At 34.6% G+C, this 20,975-nt stretch overlaps 1 protein-coding gene across 1 annotated transcript in view; it reads right to left on the bottom strand.

Annotated features, from left to right (window-relative positions):
- dlp (dally-like) overlaps window positions 1-20,975 on the bottom strand; it is a 73,889-nt gene that overhangs the window by 24,153 nt on the left and 28,761 nt on the right. The window contains exon 2 of the mRNA XM_053745893.1: window positions 5,726-5,878. Within this exon, the coding sequence (XP_053601868.1) occupies window positions 5,726-5,878 (153 nt within the window). The remainder of the gene's footprint in view (window positions 1-5,725; window positions 5,879-20,975) is intronic.

Genomic DNA, 20,975 nt, shown 5'->3' with positions numbered 1-20,975 from the left:
ATTGCCTTCTCTTGTCTTGTACTCACGCATAGATTCAGTTGAAAATAAGCAATGTACGGCTAACCGTACGTTAGCTGGACTACCTTATTCTTTCGGTATTATAGATGAATCTTTGCTTGTTCTTTTTATTAGAGACATTAGGTCTCTAATAAAAACTATTTCTGCTGCGATAATTTTAACGACTTTCCTTTTCATTGTATCTAATTTTCCATTTGCTACTAGTTTTAGTTTAATGCATATGCATTAATAAATGCAAATAGCCAGTGCAACTAAAAGCTTGTTGTAATAAAATCCTCATCTCTCTTTTCTATGATCGTAAACGTTTATATGAGTAAAACAGGTATGACATTTATGAGTATATTCAATTCAATACATTTGTATTCAATAACATATTAACTTTATGGTCAAATTATTCGATTGAATTCGATAAATCGAATGATTCAATAGATTTGATATTACCGGAAGACAGAATGTTTGCCAGGTTGCCATTCGGAATAGAAAACAGTAAATACGTGATTCTCCCATTACTGTTGAAAGTGAACCCTAATTATGTACAGCAGAAGCTTGGGTCCACAGATTCAAAAAACGCTAGACATTGCTTCTTACTTCAACAAATAAAAACCGAACACGTTAATTTTGTATCCCTTGAAAAACGTATTGTATTCTTAATTCTTTATTTTCAATGTAATTAACAGTCTTAAATTCTTTTCGAAATTTGTAATGTAGGAGCTCAAAAAGTTAAGTCGCACGCGCTGTAATTGAAATACGTCTCTATAATATAGTATTTGTAGTCTGCTTATTTGATTCAGGCTCATAGGTCTTAGAAAAATATTTTTTTAATTGATTGCTAATTAAATTGATTGCGAAACTGAATCGGATTTTTGTATTTTCCGGCACGACGTATTTCGGATGCTATATCGAAATTAGAAGTACACGCTTCAAACAACTACCGAACGGCGACCTACAAATTCAGTAGTGGCATCTAGCTTAATATAGCTCTATGCTCGAGCTTCTTGTCTCCACAAATATTGACCGGTTACTTTCAAGCCTTTAATTTCACTTTGTTTCGTCGCCGATCCCACGGTACACAGAAGTCTTAATTTGTACTGTGAGGTGTCAATTCTGATCGCTGTACCGATTCAATTTGTGAGAGGATGTCAAGTTTTGGGCACGATCTTTTGAAGAAACTCGTACTCATAGGAATGCTGGTTAATGCAGTTTGTATAAATGTCCGGGGACCGTTAGAACTAACTATAACTATATATAAGAATAAATGATAAAGAGTCATGGTACTTTCACGTCTCAGAAGACTCAATTGTTATCAATGGTAGAAGATGTTCGTTTAATTATGTTGCGCATACCATCTAATAATATAAATCACAATGCTACTGCATCGTTCACATGAAATACCAATTCATTAAAGTCATCAAATAATGTTAAAGGCACACCCTGAAATTCCTTACAACGACCCGCGAAAATACAAAGCGATACAAAATTATATTAATTTTGAATCGCCCTGTGGTATAGACGACTGCAGATCAAGTTACTTCTGCTTTTCTATGTGGTGGTAATAGCGGCGACTTTGATAAGATTGATATATATTTGACTGTACATTAATATGCTAATGTCGTACCCTAACGACATTACAATGCTCAACCTCGTTTTTTGGGTACACGTCCCATTTGACATTGATTTGTGTGCAAAATATGACAACATTTAATAACAATTTGTTTTTACAGTATATGAACCTAATCAAATTCGCCGCTATTATCGCCTTATAAGTCCATTCAGATCCTTTCCGTTACGGGGTTCAGCTATCAAGTCAGTACACTAGACTTGGACTAATTAGATGGCTGAATTATATCGTTAAAATCTAATTTTACACTCGAATTAGTAAAAGACATTTGGCACGAGAAAGTAAGCAGATACAGACGTGGAAAGCCGGTGGAATGGAAAGTCAATATTGTGGTCGAAGTGATTACAAAACGTACTTAAAGTAAAATACGTATGTAATATAATTTATTGAGTAATGTTGTTAGTACTTTCAGTAAAAGGCTTTCACTATGAGAGAATTCAATATTTTAAAGAAAACTTACATAGAAAAAACTAGATAAAAATATTAGCCAAGGCTATAAGGTATCGCTGACAGTCGATGGAGTAAGATGAAAGTCGTCCAAATTTTAGTTTATGAGTCAGATTGATCTGAAGAAGTGACATAGCCGCACCTGATTCAAATTTGGGCTGATAATTATGTTAAGAACACTACAGCGCCATACGGTGACACAACGACTAACGTAGAGGTAACTAATTAATATAATTAGGTAGGTGCTTAAAAAACTGAAAAAATAGACAAAAAGCAGGTTAGGAGAAGATGCCAGTTGAAAAATCACGAAATAAAAATCAATCGTATAATAAATAAATAATAAATATATTAAGACAAATCACACAGATTGAGCTAGCCCCAAAGTAAGTTCTATACTTGTGTTATGGGATACTAACTCAATGATACTATATTTTATAACATATACATAAATAGATAAACATCCAAGACCCGGGCCTATTAGAAAAAGATCATTTTCCATCATGAACCGACCGGAGATCGAACCCGGGACCTCTCGGTTCAGAGGCAAGCACTTTATCACTTCACCACCGAGGTCGTCAAGTATGAAGTGTACGGGTAGATGTATTTGTTAATTTCAACACAGGCAGAGTTTTAGTTGCTGACGCAAGTCTAAGAAAGCATCGATAGTACAAGTATTCCAGTGTGGGTGTTACGACTTACTTATTAGGACTAGGGTTGCCATACCATATATATATATATATATAAAGCTTTTGCAACATTGGAAAATATGTTAATTGAAAAATGTAATACACAAATTGTGTTTCGCCATTAATTTCCTAATTAGGTACATTGAAAGATAAAATCGTATCTACATACGCTAAAGAGATGAAATCCACCTCTGTCATTTCTAATCTGATCGATGAAGCATATGTTGACACTTTCAAAAATCCGTGCTGGACAAAATATACTTTCCTTCAGTCAAGTGTCTAGAATTTTTTTTGGTGACCCTACGACTTACGACCGGACGGAGAGAAACTGCATCGCTGCATTTGTTGTTTATGAGAAATACTTAAATATATCTATGACGCTTAGAGGAACCTTACAAATTGTTCTCGGTAATCTTAGCGCGAAATATATTGATTTAGAAAAATGCTAATTTGGCATTTTATTGAACATAAAATTATATACGTGGCATGAAGATTTTATGACGATTATTGAGTTAAAACATCGTTTTATCAGTTACGCTCAATATTAAATGAAACTTCAATGAAATCGTGCAATTATTTTTTTCGTGAAATTCATATTTAGGCGTTCATTGAATATATTTGAACGCAGTTCCTACTACTCATGTTCCAGTCACAATATTAACAATTGTTATCGTTTTGTCGATCTAAAAAGTCCTGACCAATAAAGTGCATGACCTAACCTTGCCCGAAACCTAAACATCGTCTAACAATGCCTATATTTCGCTGGAAGAAGTGAGTCTGTGAATCACCCATGAGTCAGCGGCTGGAGACGATTCAAGTCCAAACAGGACCTATATTCGATTATATTTTATTGAATAATTAATTGTTTCTGATCTGACTCATGTGTTTTTATTAATATGCGAAGCATTCATTAGTCGGCTCTGTTTCATCGTTTAATTGGTTTATGACAATAATACGCCCAAACCTATTATTTTTCATATAGATTGAGGTATCTAAAATCTGGTTTACCATATCAAGTAAAAAAACATATTTCCATACAGCTTTATCAAGTAAAAGTTGTTCAATATGATTGTATATATATTTGTTGTAAGCCATTAAAGAAAAAAAACCTTAGCAACAGTAGCACTATTATGTAGAACAAACGTGTGGACTACTTATCCTGATAGGTTGCCCATCAAGTTGTGCCGTTCGATTGCACAGCGGCTTCCCGATAAATCTCTATTAATATCCCAGGCTTGTACCTATTTGTATTGTGAAACAAATCACGTTTAACACCATATGGTTTGATGAATCAACTGTTTGTTCTGATAGCTTCGATTTTTCGTGGTTTGTAATTAATTAGGGTTGCCAGGCGTCCGCATAAAGCCGGACATAGTTAGGCTTTTTGATTGCTTGTCCAGCAAATAAATAAATAAATAAATACGGACAAATCACACTGAGCTAGCCTCAAAGTAAGTTCGAGACTTGTGTTATGGGATACTAACTTAACGATATTATATTTTATAACAAATACATATATAGATAAACATCCAAGACCCGGGCCAATCAGAAAAAGATCATTTTCCATCATGACCCGACCGGGGATCGAACCCGGGACCTCTCGGTTCAGAGGCAAGCACTTTACCACTGCGCCATCGATACAAATGGTATCCGGCTGGTACGACTACAGTTGGACTTTTTTTCCACTGGAGTCATAGTCGCTTCATTTCACGAGTCTTGCGATGACGGAGGAGCGAGCGCCGAGCTAGAATTTAATTTTAACCGACGATTTAATTTTACTGATTAATAATAATGTAAAGACTTCATTAAGTAAATAATCAGAGAAGCATGTTTTTGGCATAGGTACAATCTTTTTGTTAATACTGACATGTAAAACCTAATGACTATATCATTGAAGATTTTCAATGATGTAGTATGTAATTAGGTTTGGCGACCCTATTTACATCTGGAAATCCTATCTGTATGGTTATATGTAGGTAAATTTGAAATATCAATTCAACGTTTGAATCGATTACAAAACAGTCTGTATATATGTCGATTGGAAATATGTGAACTAAACAATGAATAAAGAATTTCATTCTTAGATGTAGATACGTGCTAAAAGGGCATTTTGAAATTAGGACCATTTGCTACAAGATATGTTGCTAATAGGATATTTTGCTTATATGCTTTTCAGTTTTAAGCGTTTGACTAATAGAGTGGTTTTGCTTAAATGTTCTTACGATTTGAAAGTATTCAAAATGATAATTAACGATTATTAATTTAATTGTTAATTTAAATTGTCTTGTTACCTTCTTCGGATGTGGAACATCATCGTTTTAAAAACATTTTGACTGAGCTACTTAATTTTTAGACCCTTATTAAGATTTCGGTTTTGCTCAAAAAGCTCGGATGAATATTTGCGTACCTAAGTTATGAATTTTTCAACAGCCGAATGAGGGTCGAGGGTCACTGCGGCGAGCAGGTTTTTAATAATGGCTTTAGAGTGATACAATGGCTAATAGTATGCAATTACTTACCAAAATTCTGTATGTTTTCGACATAACTTTCTTTCAAAAGTCTTCATCACTTCTTGTAACTTGTGATTTAATAAAACCTAAATTCATTTTCATATTTTCGATATTTCTTATTGATTGATTAATTTAGTCTGTGAGAATTATTTTCAGTAAATTTCAGGTCTATATTGCGTCTTGTTATTTACTCCTGATCTGTCATCAGGCCAATCTCGCCTTTCATCCAGCACCTGGTCAACGTCCCCGTGTGTCCAAACAATCAGCTGGCACCGGGCCACAAAGCGAAATGTCTCATTAGCCACTAATTCCGAGAATCAACCAATGCATTCGTCACATCACCTCGTCGAAACATAGCGGTCAAATTAGTAATGGTCTTCTATTAGGACAAATATATCATAAACACCTAATAACAGAAAGAGATCTACAAATATAAATAGACTTACCATCGACCCGCCTGGCCCTCGTGGACAGTGTGGAGGCCAAGTTCTCCAGGTCAGTCTTAAGACTGCTCTCGAGCTGAGCCCTCGCTCTCTGCACCAGCACGTCAGAATCTGACGCAGAACAGCACCCACTGTTCAGGCAGAGGCCACCCGCGTCTAGAAAGAAGGAAGGTTTTTTTAAATACATCATCAGGTCACCTTTTTCTCGTGCTGTTTAAAACAATTTTTGAATTCCGAAATGATAGTACAGGATAGTATCACAACGTACCATCGTCCAAAATGTCTACTTTTACCCAGGCTGGACTGTTTTTCTTGTTCTTGATCCCGGATTTAATTGTTACCAATACTTCTCCACTATTATAGTATATTTTTATCATATTCCTTCACACTTGTAGGCATCATTTTTATAGATACTTAATGAAATCAATTCAGCTAGGAACATCAATTCAAAATTTTGATTAGCTTTTGCCTATATTTTTATATATATCTAATCCCAATTTTCGTAATCGAAGCCCAAAAGCTTTTGATTAGTCTTTGAGACAGTATGTAAGTATGTATGTCTGCAATGAGAGAGGTCCCGTAATGCAATAAAGTGTAGTCGGATATTTAAACTTATTTGTCGGAGGGCGTAGGGTGGTGGCAGGAAGGGTGACTGTTTCGTGCGCTTCTATGTCTAGAAGCTTAAATAAATATTAGTATTATATATGAGAAAGTTATATTTCTTGCGTAACAAATATATAAAAAGTATATTTATATATTACGCTTTCACAGTTTAATTGCACCAATTAAATGTATTATCGAGACGTTTTTAACGCACGTTATGTAAGACGACAGAGTTTATTTACGGATTCCGAAGGATAAATAAAAAACACAAGACTTTTGGAAAAAAAAATACTAAATTACTATAATTCAAAATATATGTAATGAATAATGAATATCATTTTATATCGTAATCGCTTATTGATCCTAAGTAGAACAACACGCGAACAGTAAGCACACTTGTTTAAAACGTCTTCTTCCGTATGTAGCACAATTGAAGAGTAAGAAAATACTATTTTATCAAATGTACGGTTTGTCATTCTATCCTACGTGAAGCTCTAATATTTACATAGGGCAGCATCAAAAATTGTCAACCCTCTACCAAAGTAGACAGCCCCTGTAGGCCGACCCTTCACCTTCGATCTGTCTGCGGCCTGAGGGTTGGAGTCACCACGTCTATTTTTATCTATGTTATTGTTTTTCAATTGAAGTGAGGTGGGGACTATGAATATAAGAATTGCATTCGTCTCTGTTGTAAATTTGTTGTGTGTAACAATAAATCTTTCGTTATGTCCTTCGTTTGGTAATCTCTGTGAATTAGCATCAAGTTTCCTCTTCGTTCATTAAGCTAATCAAATTCATTACAAATTCGCTCCCGATATGATGACTTACTGTATTATAAATGGAAAAGTCTGTACGTCGGTCTGTCTGTTCCGCTTTCACGGCTAAAGCGCTGGACCGATTTTTGATGAAATATGGTATGCAAGTAGTTAAAGACACCCGTTCAAATATGGGCTACATTTTTCAATTAACCACCCCCTAATGAGTGTAATGTAGGGTGAAAGTTTGTATGAAAATCGTGTCTGTTCCGCTTTCGCAGAAAAAGGCCGCGGGCAAAACCTAGTGCTTATATTGCTTATATAAAAAAATTTAGAAAATGATCAATATTTACATTAGAACCAGGTCGGCTGGTTGAGATTGCTTGGCAATAGGTAAGCCAGCTTGATTATATTATTTAGACATTTTTACAAAAATAATTAACCACTTTTTTTTAACAACATTAAAATTAAAAAACTATATTTTGTTACCAATAAAGATATTTCGTTATGTATTGTAAATTCCCTATAAAATATAATCCCTAATTATATAATGTAGGTACTATTGCAAAACCGAAGATAATTTAATTAAATGTGCTATTAAAATCAGAAGATTAATGATATGATTGTAATAGTATTAAAATTATCATAAAATCATTCACGCGTGCAGTAACAATGGTTAAACAAACAAATAACTTATTTCGTTTCCAGTACACACATCGACGTGCTTTCCACCGCTGAGACGGGATCAACTAAAATCACTGATTTGCATACAAATGCAGAAATTACACGAACGTAGACCTTGTGTCCGTGCTATAGGGGCTGCACTATTGTAGGTCTACAGCGTGCCCGAACTTAATTAAACGTGTGGTACAAGTGATAACAACAATGTGTTGTATGTATATTGTTATGTTTTATCCTACAAATATATTATGTCTAGACAAATCTGTGGTTTAACTAAAGAAACAACCACTAAAAAAATTGTAATGAAGACAAAACTATGGTCAATGCAATTTTTTCAAAAGTTTAATTTATATCTAGGTAACTTCTAATTCTACATGTAAAAAGATATTATTTCTATTAATTTTACCAAAATAACTATTATTCACACATCAGAGCAGACTGATGCAAGCAATACTTATCCTTATATATTATAATACAAAGATTTCTGTCGCGTCTGTGTGTCTCTTAGCGATAAAATGAGTAACGACTGCACAGATTTTTATGCTAGTGTAATTCCTAAAGAAGGTTTAGGTGTGTAATCTAATATGTTATAACCCCAGCATTTCATACAATCATATACAATATGTGCTGCAAAGTTATACGCGTTCGATGTGGCCTACTTATTAAGCCTTTGAAACTTCAACAGCAGTTACTTTTATTGTTCCTTCCGATTCGACATATAAAAAAGAAATAAATAAGTAGTTGATAATATTACAATCGGCATTTTAAAATGCCAGATTGCATTTAGACTAACGACATAATTTCTTACATTTATTAGTGCTTCAATGGTAAATTCTTCAGCAATTGAGATCCACGCTAGCGAATCTGCAGCATTCTCTTGTGACTTTGACCAGCGAGTCGGAAGCACCCTAACACGTCCTTTGACGGCTACTAATGCAAGCGCGGAACACCGCAGCCAGGCAGGAAGCGAGGAAGGAGCACTGACTCCACCCCACATATTGATTGCTGAGGGTTTTCTTATGATTTCTTGGTTTTCTTATGTTCAAATTTAAATTCAAATCATTTATTCAGAAATTAGACCTTCACAGGCACTTTTTCTCGTCAATCTTTATATTTATAGTTATTTCTCACAAGCTACGAACTACTGGCATTTCGGAACGACCACTGCTGAGAAGAAATGCCGAAAGAAACTAATTTGAATAGTGTTGGTCCCTATCATGCCAGATCGGCTTACCATTATGATTTATTAATAGTAAAATTATGTCAAAAGTTTTCATATTTTCAAAAGTATTGACTTTTTTTCGATTTTACCATATGTATAACACTTAAAGAACTTATTGAAGTTCTTTGAGATTTATTTAAGTTTTATACGTTTTTCTCTGATTTAGCTTGTGGAATTTTAAGGCTAATTTATATAATCAAATTAGTTTCGTCTCGTATTCATATAAATGCAAGTTCTATAAAAAATATTGTTGTTAGTTCTTACTAAGAAATATTAAAAAGTATTGTGTTGTGGTGGTTAAAGGTACTCTTATATATTATAATATATATATATATATATATATATATATATATATATATATATATATATAGACAAATCCATGTTTTAACGAAAGATACAAACTGTCGACACAATTTTTTCTCAAGTTTAATTTCTAGTTAGTTCACTCCTAATTTTATATTTAAAAACAAAATCACATAAATACATTCCTTATTTCAAAATATCTTATAGTATATAAGATATTTTGGATTTAATCCATCGTATCCGATCTCTTTAATCTGGCGATGATGTCAAACAAACAGAGTTGTTTGAACAAACCCTCGGCTACGTTTTATCCGCAGGCTCAGGCACACTCACTCGGCCGTGTTATTGCTTTTTTGAATACACGCGCAAACATACATACACACAACTCATAAACGCATGCTGTCTGTGCACAGACTTGTTTAAATGTGAGATATTGCATCAAGGTTTTGTTTAATTTATGATGATAACTAAAATAGGTAAGTAAAAAGGTTACTAGAATTAAACAAACAACTAAATACTCATGATAATTTAGGTTTGTGAAAGGAACTAAAAGGTACGACGCAAAATCTTCAATAACGAATAATATGCGTACTTATGTTACCAGGTTCACAATAGTAAATGCAAATTCAGTATTTAAAAATCGGTAAATCAATCGGTTTATTAACAAAACAGTTCAATTAACGAGACCTGTCGGCTGTCGTCGGCATAATGCGGTTGAATGCAGCGATAACATCGGTCCAAATTTTACGACTCTTTTAAGGCGCGCGCTCACTGCCCGACGCTCCAATAAAATGAAGTGTTTGTTGGTTGATCACCAGTTTAGGGTTGAGTGAGCGTGATGCGATCATAATGGATTATGTTACAATAGGTTAATTTACGTTTATTACTTAGGGAATTTAAATCATTTGTGTCAAAACACTTTACAACTTCATGCGTCTATATTTCGTTTAAATATGTTTTTATGCTTTCCTATTTTTCCTTCTTCATTTGGCACTGTCTTAGGCGTGCTTAGATCATAACATATTATACCATTGTTAATTATATGAATTCATGCTCATAGCGATGCAATATTTATAGTTTTAAATAGACAAAATATAAGACTAGCAAAAGACTAAGTTTTATTTTCATTTTCATTCTCGTTTACTTTCCCACCATAAAAAAATATCTTTTTGGTTTTACCATCCCTTAAGATATAGCTTATTGCAAATTGCTTTGTAGTCTCAATTGTATGTACGTTAACCCTTATAAATTTTTAAAGCGGCACTTAAAACATGACAAAAAAGAACTTGCCATATGGAGGCTACAGTTAGGTAGGCAATATAAAACATTTTGAAACGGCGACCGCAACCGAACCAACTCAAACACGAAAATAAACAAGACGACATTTAGGTCTCAGGATATAAAAATGCTTGTATTTCGGCGTCAATTGATGATGTTTTGAATAAAGCAGCGTGTGGCTTCGTTCCTACGCAACAAAATATATCACTGACATACAAACATACAAAGCATTGATTTACAAATTTCTGCTGTGAATTTCTTCTGTGTCTGCTAATATTTTTACTTTTCTGAACAAGAATGGGTGAATTTGATAATATATGCATGCACTAGATCAAATACGCATATATACATAGATGATCTCATCTTTCATGAGTTATTATTGATCGCATAATCAATTTTAAACAAGAGGATCTATAGGTACCTAATCAACCTAATTGATTTGAAATTCCTATTCAGCGGTAGTCATCAATTAAAATGGGATTAGATTATGTCCCTAACAGACCTTGCCTGCGGCAACTGCCAAATTCAATTACATTTCTACACAACAGAGGATAAACTTTTCACCTAATTGTGCAATCGGACATTCATTAGAAAAGTTTTAATTTGACTTTCCAAATTGAAAAGTTTAGAAATAAATGAGGACGTCGAAGAAAATACATGTTTATACATATAATACATACATATTTCGATGATTTATCCATACAAATAAATCTTTTCAAATTTGCAAGTATAATAACGTTTCCCGATTCTCCAGGGCAACACCCAAAACGAATCGCATTAAATATACTTTTGATAGACGTGAACATCAAAGTAATTATAATAAAGATAGCTATTCAAAGAAACATTCATTAGGAGACGTAAAAGCTATTCGCACCTCAGCAGACGCCCTTATCGCGACTAAGTGGGGTAATCATTTCGGTTCATGCCTCACCATTCTGAATTTAGCGGGGATTCAAGTGCCCTCGGGGTGAGTTGGCGCCAACTTCACACCATTGAGGACTAATACCTACCTGTGCAATATAAAGAGGTTCGTAAGACTGTTTTTGGCTTGTTCGTCTCTCACCTATTCCCCATTTTAGGAATATAAGTAGGTTTAAATACTTTGGGGCTAGCTCAATCTGTGTGGTTTGTCCTAATATATATATTTATTTATTTAAATGTTTATGTTTATTTCAGTTCGTTTCACTGTATTAAATAAATGAATCTAGTATACAGCGACATCTGCACATTGACTGTTGCTATAAAGGTGAAATTGCAAATTACGTTTTATATAGCTAAGTTTCAACGAAGTAGTTAAACTAACAATGGAATATGAAAACTTACAAGAGTAATACAATAATGTTTGCACAAAATCTTTATTACAGCTGAAATTTCTTTACAAACAATGTCAATAACACAAGCAAACACTCCCTGAGATTCGCCCTCCAACTTTTACGGAGCTGTAAAGCAATAAAATTAATTGTACTACGGGGAAACAAATTCGGCGCCATTTTGCGATGATCGAATTGAATCGTTCGAACAATAGGAGAACAATTTAAATTCGTACGTTATAATTGAGGAATTGGGAACAATTGATCGTTATGCGGTAGGTACAGTTTATGTTATGGATGACCTCACACGAGCGTGTTTAATTATGATAGTCATTGACCTAATTGTAATTTATATCCTGCAACTGACTGAATGACCATCAACCTGTCTCCAGATAAAAAATACAATGATTCATCCAAGACATTATTTTGTTCAGTACGATATTTCAAGCCTTTTCGACAGTCGTTTCTTTGGACTAATCACCAACAGGACATTTCTTTTCAAAGAGATTCTAATATAATTTTTAATGTTGGATGTTTTTGAAAAATTCCTCGACAGATTGTTAATTTTTCATTGCACAAATTACGATATATTTTCTGCAAAATTTTTATATTGAACTACTGAACACAAATTTATGGAGCCATATACGTATATTATGTCGGTTTAATGAACATATGGTTTGATTCGATGTTTCCGAATCGAAATTGGCGTGAATTACTGAGGGTCATGACCTCGAAACAATTATAACTATAGAATTCTTTGAATGTAATAATCAACATAACACTACAAGAACAATATGGTTTGCAATACACCAAAAATATTCCTCTTCAAAATGTTAGTTGGTATATACTAATAGAAACAGGATGTTATTCAAAAATTTCTAGGTAAGGAATTCCAAATATGGCCAAAGATCTAGATAAAAAGCGTCATACTAAGCCACGTTGCAAGTATTATTTTTTTATTGTGTGGGATGTTTAAATTATGAGTTCATACCAATACTTTACTGAGAGAATCACATCACAACTTGTAAGGGTGAGGAGACTGCAGTAAAATCCATCTATTTAGATAAGTAGTGCAAATATAATGCAGGTCTAGTCTTAATTAAAACTGTAGTACATTTATATATCACAGTTATGTGCATCAACGCGTGCGTCAAAAAGTAGATACTGTATTTGTGTCACAAAATTTATAGACGAAATATATACCTACGAACAAATACGCTCACAAGCAAAACCAAAGGGCAATGCTATTATTATGTAATTGAGACATTCCATGATAATCACAAAGGTCGGTTATTTCAAAGAACAAGCCGTTAAATTGTATTTATTTGTGAAAACAATGATTACAGGGCAGCCGACCACCGGCGATGGTGCCATTATGACCGCAAGATGGCGGTCAACACTGACGGTGAAGCGACAACATGTGGAAACACCGTACCTAGCGTATCATTTTACAGCTGCACAGAATAAGAATTTGTCAAACATTGTACGCAACCTTATGGCCTTTGATTAGAGTACATTTAAATTTGGTGCAATTGATTGATATACTGTTGATAATGTCGGTTGGCCATAAATTCTAATCTGTGATCTGATCAAGCCATCAAAAGTATCGATTTATGTCATCAATCGATGCTAAACATTTCATGCGATCAAACCGTAATATGGTTTTGCATATGGCACAAATAAATGATATAAGTACATATATTTTATCTACCAAATTAACTACTTTGAGACCGAAGGAGAATCATTCAAATAAAAAGTCATAGCTAAAAAATGACAATTTATTAAACACCATCTTTGGTATGTGACAGACGTAACCATTATGTCGAATAATTTGAATACAACTGGACCCGAATGAGAGACAGAGCAAGCAATAGGAATACCGTAATGGCCCTACGTAATTACATAGACCACCCACAAGATGCTCTCGCGCACTATTATGGAGTGGTTTTTATGAAGAAAATAATCTATACAATGAAGTCATCAGAACACCCCGCGAGTGCCCTCGGCTAATATCACCGTAATCGATTCATTTAATCTCGATTTTGAAGTATCGATTAGTGTTCGATGCGATAGATGATCTGTCTTGTTTAGAGTGTAGGTATATGGCGCAATTGGTGATGTAAGGTCTGTTTTAGTACTAATTGATATTAATAGGTTTGCGCTTGATCTTACGCCATCGTGCTACGTGATTTAGAGGCCAGTATGACTCTGATGTCAGATTTTTAAATCCCAAAGTCCATTTGGTTTAATGTAAGAGGGTAACCAAAGTTGACAAAATACGTTAATAGGAAGATCCCAAATAAGCATGTTCGAACTCTGACTGTTAGGCCGATCACCTTTTAAAAATGCTTTTTTAAGTCTGAGTGATTTGCATTAGCTGTCAAGAAAGAACTCGTAGCACACTTGTTGAACAAATTGTATTATTTATTAATACAAAATATAGAACCGAAAATAGTCATAAACTACGTCAGTTTTGTGCATAATTAGGTGCGAAACTGGATAATAAAGAGCATGCATTAAATCGATTAAATACATAATTTTGCGCGCGGAAGAACCGCTCGACTGTGACCATAGACTATTCGCCGTTTTGGATCATTTCAGATTTCCGGAACAAATAACCAACGATGCAACAACGCACAACGCTGCACCGCAGACTGTCTGGTATAAAAAAAAGTAATTTAAAAATGGAATGTAAAAAAAAGCAACTGCATATGAATGGTTCATTGAACCCGTATTTTGTCTATGGGTAAGTGCTTTTCACGCCTTCAACACAAAAATTAGGCTTTATGGGGTAATATGTAAACCCAAAACTAAAATACTTTCAAAATTTCTCATCAACTGAACTAATTTGAAGGTTGAACTTGACGTATGAATGCAAAAGTACGCGAAATTGGCAATTCTGGGCCATTTGGCCTAATGTACGGCTTTAAAAGGTCAAAGGCATTACACTACAAGGGTTCGCATGGGTCGACGAGCTCGTACATTATGTGGACTTAATGAGATATATCGTTTTACATAAGTATATTGTATCTTAAAGTGTTATCGATTTATCCTGAAATTAGATAGGTATTAAATTGTTATTTTAACAAAGTTCTTACTTCATACTATCCTAATAATAATTCGGTTTTGATGACATTTATTGTAGGAATAAAGTGAGAACATAAAAAGCAAAAATATTATTTAATTGTCTTCAATTAAAGAATATTTTAGAGTGTAGAGACACTCTCGGTCTAACCACAATATGTGGTGTAAATTATGTTGTCAATTAGTTTATATTGACACAGCTACTCAACGTTCCGTAACAAGATCTTATCGAAATTAATGCCTGGCGAATGGAGTCAGGACAACAGCCAAACCCACCGAACCGGGAAGCGTTCACAATGACAAGAAAGCATATGTGAGAGAAGAAATTAATCAGGATTCAGGATCTATCGTTAAAAAACCTAAGAAGAACATTTTTATCAGATTTTATGAAATTGCTTGATAGCAACTGACATGGCTGGATAGTATAACTAAAGGTTCTTTCTATCTATATACTAGTGAGTACTTATAAACTATATAGCTATTAAATAGGTTTCCTCACTTCATTCTTAATGGTCCGTGGTCTAAAAAAACTGTCATAAATGAATCAGACTAATATACAATCTCATGTTGCTTGAATAGGATTTTGACAACGAGAATCTTTAAACACAGCTGGTCCACCACCGCCTCAAATAATAATCAAACTGAGTTCACACCAGATTGTAGCTTCCTTATTCCAAACAATAACCATAAATATCTATCCTGAGTTGGAGGCCGGGAATGCAATATCTCCGCGTATAACAACTCGTTTTACACTATTTGGCGAGCCCGTCCGTTGCTCTAAAGGGGGTTTCACTTTGAATTGGACATAATATCACTAATTCAAAAATTATATATGGATGTAGTGGACGTACTAGACACATTTTTGAGGTTTTTGGCTTAAATTTTGATATTTTTTGATTTAGATTTTGGTAATATTGGATTTCTTTGCAATGTATTTCATGGATCTGTCTGTAAATTCGATTAAATATGTTTATTTAAGACAAAATAAGAAGATCTTCTGAGCATGAATGTCTTTATGATATTTGTTAATTTAATTTTAATATCGAACTAGAGATAAGAGAGAGGTAGTTAGGTAAAGGACGCGACGAAGTCACGCGACATGCGCACATGTTTTATATCGACATAAATGTCCTTGCAAACAACGTGGGTGTGAAATCACCCTAAATAAAAGGCTAAGAGGTGAGTCATCAGCGAATTCTTTTATAATTAGACGATCTCAGCCGCAAATTGTCTGCTTTAGGTCAGGCGGGATGGGAAAGGGAACGAAGATTGATCGGTGGGAAAGATCTTTAATTACGAGGATCGGAATCAGGGAGACGGAGGCGGTAAGGATTTAAAGTTTTGTTTAAATTCTTAATATTCAAATTTGTATAATTACTACATACTTTCATTCTTTAATAAAGTACCTACCCACCGGGTGTGTTCACATTTGATATCGGTCTGTTTACGATAGACTCAAACACTACCAAATATATTTTCAGGTGGAGCCATGAGGTAAGTTTTGGTGTACCACTAATAACAGTTGGAACAGCTGTGTCATATTTTCTAAGATTGTCTAAAGGCAATTGACATGACTGATAGGATAGTAATAACCTTACGCGGACAACAAGAAATAATGATACTTTAAATAATGACAGCAAATCAATGGATAAACCCAAATTTCACTGGACAGAAGACGCTTTCAAAGATGTAAAAGTTCTACATATGCAAACTGTGGATTATTAAGAAGAAAGCAAAGGAAAACTAACGTCAGAAACTTATATCAGATAAACTAAGAATTCAGCTTACCAACATGTCATATCGTACCAAGTCATACTGTTACTTTCATAAAGGTAAGTGACTTAGCAATACCTAGCATAAACTTAGAAGCGACCAAAGCGAACTTTCTTTTCCACCATAATTTGGCATTACAATGAAAATATTCACAATATTACTACACGAGGTGTGAAAGCATTGTTGATTGTATAACGTTTGTACCGAATACATAGCAACGAAGTTAAGTATTCGCGCTGTGACCGTGTTACATCTTGATTTTGACCTATTTCCAAACAATGTCACACAGTACAAACCCCGTGTACTAATTTGCATAAACGTATCAAATATCGGTACGTAATTAGACTGTATAATACTTGTATTAGCTTTGCTCCAGCGATAGACCGTTTTACCATAAAATTATAGTTAGTCTAAATAATGATCTATTAAAAATTTGTTGAAAGTAGACACTTCGATACTGATGCAAATTTGTTCTTTTCTTGTAACATTAGAAGCTGTAAGCCACACATCCTTGCAATCGATGATTCTGCACTTTATAATCCGACATGGTCTACTGATTGACAACTACAATGACTGAACGTACAGTCAACAGCTAGACCTGTATACAGCGACATTAGCGCCGAATATGCAATGATTATGGATAGCTTGATGCGTCCTCCTCAGACCAAACACACGTTAGTTTAGCATAAAACAAAGCAAGGAATCTTATCAATGGAGGCTGTCGTTTCTATGCTCAGTAAGGTCCTGTTACTATGGCTGAAATTAAAATTTGGCTAGGGCATGGACCTCCCGTTACACCAGCGCCCTTAGTTGCGAATTCAATCGCGTTGGCTTTCAATCTTCGCCTCCTGTCTTAAAACAGCATTTAAAAGTTGGAAAGTAAAGTCTTAACGAAAAATCTTCACAAAGTATATTTCCCGTGAGACTCGAATCTATGACCTCCACAGACTCAAGTTTCGTGTTAGCAACGCCTGAGATTTTGTGATGTTTGACCCCCATTCATACACAGACACAATCCTCTCCACGATTCTGACTAAAGTTTTCCTAAGTATCCCGACATTGTCAAAGCATGGAATTTATCTATGGTGGCATAAGTTACAAATAACACATAATATATATGTAAAATAACTCAACTCAAAAAGGCGTTCCAAGTTTTGACCGTAAAATGACAAAACCGTTTTGACCTCTCCTTTGAACCTTTTCATAAACAATAGATCAAATTATACGACAAGCGGTGGTTAATTTTGTTAAGACAATGCCATCTCTTGGCTCTTGGAAAAAAGACCCATATTTTTTTTTATCCAACCGAGGCCAGGCCAAATGAGGGGTATGAGTGGAGCAACGGGAAAATATTAAAACTCTAGAAGTTGGACAACAATAAATTTGTAGCAAAATATATAGTAAATATTGTTGTGTGAAAGTGAAAACTTCTTTAGCGTCGTCGTTTTGTACTTTTTGTGATGGGTAAAAAATGTTAAACTCGCGTCAGGACACGTGACCAGATCGAAAATTCGTAAGACGTCAAAAATGCACAACGTTAATATTCAAATTTTCACTTCTGCCGTCACTCCCGGAGTTCAACCAGTTTTTATTCGATTAATTGTGACTGGTTGTTCTCAGCTAATAAAGATAGAACTTATGGGTTTGGTTACGATGGTAAACACACTAAACGTAAAAAACGATTAATCGAAACAGAACTGAGGACAGACTATCTGATAAGATAAGGTATTAGTAGGTAAGGTACCGAAACCTTAAGCTGAAAAAATATTTCAATGCATATTTAAAGGCAATGAATGGCATCTGAAGGTTTTTTATCAATCAATATATACATGCAACATATTTGCAACACAAATTACGTAATGAAAACAAGATAAGATAAAAATATTATCGGACGAAGTTTTGTATATGAATATAGTTCGCGCGGCCGCCGCGGGCGCGGTACATACATTACATCATTCTATTTACACGTGCATATTTTATTTATCACTAGCTTTTGCCCGAAGCTTCGCCCGCGTTTATTTCTTGCGTGCCGCCTAAGGTCCCACCCATAAAAAAATCATCAAATTCCAACTAGCAGTTTTTGCGTGATGCGTGAACATACAAATAGACAAAAATGTCTGTCTGTCTAAAAATATATATTTATTTTGGCTTCTATTAGTTCCATAAAAACATATTATCAGAACAGAACCAGGAGGAAACGACATACTCAGACATTCGTTCCGTAATTTGCTGGTTTAGAACGATATGGCCGTACCAGCAAAGACTGCACTCCTGATATGTCACAGACATGAACCCTGACGCTTGCGACTACATACCTCACACTAGAATCACACAGACTTTACTACAAATAATAAAATAATATTCTAGCTAAATCGCACACTTATTTAACAAAGACCAACGACCTCGGTGGCGCAGTTGTAAAGTGCTTGTCTCTGAATCCCGGGTTCCAACCCCGGTCGGGTCATGATGGAAAATGATCTTTTTCTGATTGGCCCACGTCTTGGATGTTTATTTATAGTATATGTTTTGTTATAAAATATAGTATCGTTGCGTGAGTATCCCATAACACAAGTCTCGAACTTACTTTGGGGCTAGCTCAATCTGTGTGATTTGTCTTAATATATTTAAAATTAAAGACATTGTAAGCAAAGACACTAATATGTACTTGTGCCTTTACTTTCCCGATACAGAACCAAGTAATGGAATAGGCCACGTCAGCCGCAAAGCCGTCAGAGGGAGGTTTTTACTTGTATGGTGCATTGTTCATGGCACTGACCGTAAAACATTAAACGCAAACTACGAGTATTTGCCAGTTGTTTCCTTCGCGTGCGGCTTTTCATCTCTAATTACACATCTTATAAGTAGATTTATTGGTGCTTTTTTATGACAGAGCGTAGGATAACCCAACAAAAGGATGAAGCATTTTTCTTAACAATTTAATGCTTGTAGTAAATGAACTGTAGCTATAATAAAAATAACAAAAGTTTCCCAGAAAGAATATTCATATATTATTATTATATTTGTTTTATTCTGTTATTTTACGAGGTAAAATAGTGATGTGAAAGATAATAATCTCAGTTCTCACTTACAAAAAGGTGTTAATTAATATTTATGTTTCTTATCAGCTTAAATCTGGCAACACAACCCGCATCTGTACGCCACCCTTTATTTGATATTACCCCGCGCGCGGGGCGCCTTTCTGATTCTATGGATAGTATGAAATTCAATGGTAGGTAGCTGCATGTTCCCTTCCGATTCCTTTTGTCCCTGCCACTGTTCTTTTCATATAGAGCTAAACATCTTTATGTGAGATGCTAATAGGTACTCCCAGACAAAAACATCGCTAGGTTCGCTTTTCTTTAGTTTCACGTTTTGACACAAAGAGCACCCACTTACTGGCTACTTAATTGAAAACTCTAGGTACATTAATATGAAGAGATTGGCTCAAGATTATTACATTTTACCTAATCCCATAGAGTTACTACTAGGTATATGTACTTTTGCAACATTGTTTGGACAACCTGGTAGTCTGTGGTCACACACTATAGGTCTTACAGTAAGCAAACTTGTTTGCTAATGGATAAGGAACTTCTAGTAAAGAAAATATAAAAAATAATTTGAACGAATCCATTATTGAAGAGTACATAGTAAACAAAGCCCTCATGTATGATTTCCATAACAAAATTTGTCATTGTTGAACAATTTGAATCTTGTAAACCGCGAATGTCTTTAGCATAAACAAGCCCTACTTGAAACTTGACGAAGCCTTTTGTCGATATTTGCTGTTCTTTTGAAGACCCTCGACATGCGAGGGCATTATGGATTTTGACGAAGCATATGGTGGATTTATTTCTGTGATTTTGTTGAGGACTTGGATTTTGGATAAAACTAAACAAGGCCACATTTAACATTAAATAACAACATTAATTTGTTGTGTATGTATGCATCAAAAAACCTTATCTATTAGATTAAGTTAAAATTTGTTTCGAAGAGTTTTGTATTTTTTTTTTATTATTCTTTCCGTAAATTTTCCCATGTCGTACCTCCATTTCCGCTTTACAATATTTATGGAGTTGCCCCACGCTAGTGTCGTCGAGGGCGACACTTGATCAGAGAAATTACAACAAGGCACGCGAAACATTGCACCAGTACTTACTTTTATTTACGAAAAATGAATGAAAAGTATTATCTATACTAGAATAAATAAAGAACCCCTAATTTAAGTCTTTGTTAAAATAACCTGA

The sequence above is a fragment of the Plodia interpunctella genome, chromosome 5 (genome assembly GCF_027563975.2).
Source record: "Plodia interpunctella isolate USDA-ARS_2022_Savannah chromosome 5, ilPloInte3.2, whole genome shotgun sequence".
In the NCBI taxonomy this organism is placed as follows: Eukaryota; Metazoa; Arthropoda; class Insecta; order Lepidoptera; family Pyralidae; genus Plodia; species Plodia interpunctella.
The sequence above is the reverse complement of the archived record's forward strand: the minus strand, read 5'-3'. Positions and strand labels throughout refer to the sequence as shown.